General features: G+C 28.5%; 2 protein-coding genes across 2 annotated transcripts in view; one reads left to right on the top strand and one right to left on the bottom strand.

The window, feature by feature from the left end:
• LOC107455599 (WD repeat-containing protein wds) overlaps positions 1 to 1722 on the top strand; it is a 29376-nt gene extending 27654 nt beyond the window's left edge. Inside the window, exon 13 of the mRNA XM_016073222.3 lies at positions 1500 to 1722. Coding sequence (XP_015928708.1) covers positions 1500 to 1600 — 101 coding nt within the window. The 3' untranslated portion in view covers positions 1601 to 1722. The remainder of the gene's footprint in view (positions 1 to 1499) is intronic.
• Positions 1723 to 3214: 1492 nt separating this feature from the next.
• LOC107455596 (WASH complex subunit strump) overlaps positions 3215 to 6000 on the bottom strand; it is a 44137-nt gene continuing 41351 nt past the window's right edge. The window contains exons 26-27 of the mRNA XM_043043043.2: positions 3513 to 3603; positions 3215 to 3432 (exon numbers count right to left, since the gene is read on the bottom strand). Of these exons, the coding sequence (XP_042898977.1) occupies positions 3379 to 3432; positions 3513 to 3603 (145 nt within the window). The 3' untranslated portion in view covers positions 3215 to 3378. The remainder of the gene's footprint in view (positions 3433 to 3512; positions 3604 to 6000) is intronic.

Below are 6000 nucleotides of genomic sequence, written 5' to 3'. Positions count from 1 at the left end.
TAATTTAGTTAATCTTCACGTAAATTGTATAAAAAATATCAAATATTTATTGATACATGTAATTATTATGTGTATAATGGTTATACCTATAGAATTTTTACCTTTTACCAAAGTTTTGGGCAGTTTTACCCAGTTTAGGACAGTTTAAGACAGTAAACAGTGTCCAAAACCCCAACCCTATGTAGTTTGCCGAAATATATTTCGGTTAAGGACATAGTGTTCTTTTAGTCTACGATTTTCTGCATAAAGATATTTTATGATTTGCCGGTCACGTCTTTAAACCTGAACCATAAAAAACTTTTGTGTGATGGACAATTGCTGCCAGGAAGACATTAATTTTCCTATTCTCAGCTCAAAATCACGCTGTAAAGCCAAAAAGATGAAGTAATTTAAATCTTTCAGTAGTAATGCGAGAAAGTTGTCAACTAACATCATTAAAAAATAGGCAAAATCTTGCAATTTTTAATCGATATCACCTGCCACGTCATTTGGCTGAAAAATGTGACGAGAAGATATCAATTCAAGATTTTACATATTTCTTAATGATGAGAGTTGACAACTTTTCCACACATAATGACTTTTTCTTCCTACCTTACATGGACTATAATACTAAGACTATACCATTTATTCGCCCTAATTTTAGTTTGACTTTCTAAACATTGTTTTATGCTGCAGAACTCTTGCAAGATGATGCCTGCGCATTATAACATATGCGGTTATTTTGTTAGTATTATATCAACCTTTTTAGATCGGTTCAGTGCTTATAAAAAATGTTGACAAAAAATAAGTTATACTGTATTTCTTAATTTTAACTTTTCATTCACAATACAGCTCCACTTTCCATAGATAAAACTCAATTTAAAATTAGTCACATTTTCCATGTTTGGCCAAATTTATTTAATGAATGAACATACAGCAGTTTTGTCTCTAATTTTCAGTTCATAATTTTATTTATGTAAATGTGTTCTTTGCTCCAAATTTGCATATTATTCCCTTAGTTCTTCCAAATGTAATATCTTACTTCCAACTTTCCCCATGCTTCCTGAACAGAAGTAACTGAATTCAGCTGAAACCAAAATTGCCTTAATTAGGCATTGTGAGAATTTAAATACAAGCAAAAGGAAATCTAATATTAGCAAAAACAGAACTTCATCAGGGGGCACACCGCTCTGTCAATGGAGCCTCTCTGTTGTCGGTGGTGAAACCAAAAACTGAGAGTGCCCTGAGGCACTCTCAGTTTTTGGAAAAGAGACTGAAACAAAAATGAAAATCCAATAAAATACATGTCGTAATTGTAATTTTGACTTGTGTTTCATAAAAATTTCTTTTTCATTATGGGGCCTCGGGGCACTGTTGGTTTTTGGTTTTACCACATATAACAGAAAAGCTCCAGCATGTTGGCAGGGTGGTGTATCTTCCTTTTGCTTGTATTTAAATTCTTACATTTGCATTTAAAATATAAATTATGTATATTTGTTATAATTCAAATACCATTTCAGATGTTGTTCTATGCACAGCTTGTCATCCAACTGAAAATGTTATTGCGTCTGCTGCATTAGAAAATGATAAAACTATTAAAATCTGGAGAAGTGATTCATAATAAGAATTTCATAAAGTTCCTTTTTATATTAAATCATTGCTTCTTTTGTTTAGTTATTCATGTTGTAAAAATATCATTGTTGGCTTGCTATAATTGTGCTAAATAAAGTTTTTTTTTATGTATGTGTTTTCACTGTATATCATAAAATCAATTCTTTGTTACTCATGGGATTTTATTTGTGACGTCAGATAAGAGCATATTTGGCCAATCAAAACCTTTTTTTTTTACATATCACAAAATGTTTACAAAAATACATGCTTTTGATTGGCGTTATTTAGCCATTGTAATTGCAAAAATTTAGCTCAATTTCGTACTAATGTCAGCAAGGATATGAATTTTTCGCAGCTAGATGGCAAAGTTAATTAGAAAACTGTTTTCTTCATGTCAGAAAATAAATCAAATGGGCTGAACGATATTTCGTCTGACCATTGGAGGGGGGGGGACATTTAAAGCCATTTTAGGTTCCAGTCACTTTTCTTGTTATATATCTATAATGAGGTGAAAAATTTAAATACCTTCATAAAGTTCGGTATTCGTTACTGAAATAGTGAAGCAGAGGGGGTCCCGGGCCTCAATTTGGCTAAGTCGGGCCTGCTCCTCCCCCATAAATTGATCAGGAGAGTGTTTGAAAGTTTGGACCCCTTAATGTTAAGAACTGAAAAATTTTTGAACACAATTATAAAATTTGTTTATCCAAAGATAAATTTTAGTAAATAATAGTCCAAAAAATTGAATAGCAAGGTATGCAAGTTTTTACATCATTTTAAAAACTGTAATTTTACATGACAAAATATAAAATTTGAGCAAATTTGAATTTTAAAAAAGCCTTATATTTAAAATTTGATTTCTCAGAAACTATTCAAACAATTTCGCTCAAAATTTGCATTGCTATATAAAATTGCGCGCTTTGTAATGTAAAAAATTGCATATCTTGCAATTCAATTTTTTTTTACTATGTAAATATGGAAATTATCTTTGGCCAAACAAATTTTATAACTATGTGTAAGAATTCATCAATTTGCTTAACATGGCGAAATAAGCATTAAGGGGTCCAAAACTTAGAACTGCTCTCCTGACCAAATTATTGGAACTAAATTTTCCACATTGCAGTTACCCCCAATATTTTGGGGGTTAGATATACAAATCTGTTCAGAGAAACAGACAAGTTTATTCAGAGAAAGGACTTTTTTGTAACTTAAAATATTGTCTGCACTATTTGATTGGTATATTTGAGGTCACCCCCTCAAATCATTAAGAATGAATCTTAGCAAGTAAAGATATAATCATTAGATCAAATAGTAATTGTAACAAGATATGTTATGAAACACTTGTTTGTTGCCAATTAATCAATCAAAAGTCCTATTTAATGATCGTGGAAAAATTTCCCTACATCATTACCTTCATAGCACCAACATGTGCAATGTTTATAGTAGTGATTTCAGAAGGTGAGTTATTTCCTTTTTGTTTTAATTTGTTAGTAAAATTGATTGATTAACATTGTTTATTCTTGATTCATATGAATACCTGTTTTGCTTCACCTGTCCTGATAGATATTTTAAACACTAAAAATATTTTTCCAAAATAATAGACAGCTATAATAAAATCAACGGTATATATATTCAAAATATATATATATACATACTTTATTACAAATTTTAGTATGAAAACATTTCTGCTATATAATCTTAGCACTTACAAATAAATTCTATTTGTACAAATAAATCCTATAAATCAAAGAAAAATAATTTTAAAGTTCAATAGAAAGAACGAACCAGCAATTAGTAAAATCTAGCTGCATCAATTAATAGCGATGGAATATGATTTGTTATTGCCTGAAATGGAATAAATATGAATGAGTATAATATTATTATAACAAATAAGTCTTATTTAAGTTTGTGATTGCAAATCTTACCTTTCTCGGCAATTGACCATATCTAGCAAACTCTTCTAGAAAAACTAATGCGTTTATGATATCAGAAGGTATATCTAATTTATTACTTTCCCTGAAAAATAATAACTAAATTTCAGTTTTAGAGAAACATATTTTTAAACATCTATCAACAATAAATATTGTAAAATAAATGTATAACAATTTCTAGCAAAATAAAATTTCTTAAAAATAACTTATTGCTAACTAAAAAACAATTAAAAATGGTTCCTAAAGCCATGAATATAATAGTAAAAATTGCTTCCTACGGACAAATGTCTGTAATAAACTCATAATGGTTATTTGGTAAGTCAACTAGATGATGTTTTCATTATTTTATTTTGAAATCTATGCCGGTATGTGTTGTTAAAATATCCATTTTTAGGAAATAAAAACAAAATAATAATGATCAAGAAAATCGAAGTAGAAAATAAAACAGAATTTTAGTGTCGGAAGTTTTTAACATTTTAAATACATATTAATAGATAAATAAATCAAGCTTATTTGAGAAATAGCATTATTTTTGAAAGTTTTTATTAATTTGACTTGCTTATTGTCAAATTTTCCTTGGCAAAACTTGAAAATTTTATATATATGTTACCGTCTTAAAGTGTAACTTGAACCGGTTTAACTAGGTATTCTATAGAATAACGATTAATTCAGTGTTAAACTATGAAATACTGTGCTCAAAAGTTTTTAGAACCGGTTCTAGCTGCTTGTAGTCAGTTTTGAACCGCTTACAGCTGCTTTGCAATGATGTGTGTGTACGCTTCATTCACTTGCTTTTTAGTTATTAATATGAGCATTAATGAATTATATCATCTGCTTTTCCTTATTATTTATCATTTAATCATCTCCGTAATAGGGATAAAATGTATTTTTTGAGAGATTTTAGCTATTTATGATCAATTAATTTACAAAATAAATTTGAAATAGTTTATTTTTCACTTTTACGGTCTATTACTAGTTATTTCATAGAATAACAAGATTAAGTATGAAATTTTTCATCTATTATATACTTTAACTGACTTGTCTAGTTATTTTAGTTATTCTAAGAAATAACAGAATCATACACTTTATCGCTAACATATATATGTATATATTAGTGGTTTTAAATGTAGAATTTTTTATAACAGCCTAAAAGAAAAAGCAATAATAGTGTAAGAGTTAATCAATGGAGGTTACTAGCGTCAAACAGATGGGCTATGGAATAAGCTGTTCAAAGCAACCAAAGCTGGTAACCGACTGTAGTGGATAGAAAAGCAAAAATTAGTTTAAATAATGCATCAGGGGTCTGTCCAGACATTTTGTGAAATTGTGAAAAAAATTATTCACATTCTTTCAACCAGGGTCCGCTTTTGTGAATTTGTGCAAATAGGGTCCGTTATTGCAAAAAAACTTTTTCAAGGAGTCTTTTAATTGTAAAGACATACAAGATTATGCTCAGCACTGTAAAATTATAATAAAAAAAAATTTAATTTTTAAAAATAAACAGCAATTGCTGCTTCTAAATTAGAGATGCAACATACAAATATTTGGTATTTAGCCTATACTGCTGAACACAGAATATTCACTTTGGAAGAATCGTCTGTCGAAGACAAAACTTAATTCGTTTACATCCATCTTTCTTTTTTTCTGCCCTGGGACGGGTTAATTCAATTAACAAAACAATAATGAAGATAAACAAATTTGTGTAGGGTCCGATTAAAAGAAAAATCATTTTGTGAAGGGTCCGATTAAAAGAAAAATAATTTCGTGAAGGGTCCGTTTTTACGTTAAAATATTTTGTGAAGGGTCCGTTAACGGACCCAAATTTCTTTCAAACAGACCCCTGTGCATGATGAAATTTCTGCAAAAAAATTCTGGCAATTTAATTTTGTATTTATCATTAATAATAATGTAATACACACATTTTAAAAATTATAATAATATATAAAAGCAATAATATTAATTTTTTATTAGTTATAATCTTATCCTTAGTTAAAATGTTCTTTAATCCTTAATTAAAAAATTTTCTACATTTTGTGATAGTAAGAGCTTATTGTTAGTTTTCCTCACTATCACTTATATATTGATAAATAATACTGCATAATCAAAACCATTTTAGAACCTCCACAACTTGACTTAATTTCCAAAAATTATCAATTAATATTCTGAGTTTTTTTTACACACAATGGTTGTATTTGATTTATTAAAGAAAGGGCATAATTTTAATTGCTATGTTTTTATTTATAAAGAAGAATTTCTGTTAATTTTTTGCAGAACATATAAAACCCAGGTACACCTGTTTTCATAGTTGAAGATTTTTAGTGCGCTGAAATGATTTATTATGAACTGCATTTTAATGTGAGTCTTGATTATTTCCAATAGATACATTGAAAATTTGTTCATTAATTTAGATTGACACCAGAAGTGTTAAAAAAATTTACCAATACAAAATGTGAAGGAGTTCTATTGTAAAGAATAATATATA

Source organism: Parasteatoda tepidariorum, chromosome 4 (assembly GCF_043381705.1).
Source record: "Parasteatoda tepidariorum isolate YZ-2023 chromosome 4, CAS_Ptep_4.0, whole genome shotgun sequence".
Taxonomy (NCBI): Eukaryota; Metazoa; Arthropoda; class Arachnida; order Araneae; family Theridiidae; genus Parasteatoda; species Parasteatoda tepidariorum.
The sequence above is the reverse complement of the archived record's forward strand: the minus strand, read 5'-3'. Positions and strand labels throughout refer to the sequence as shown.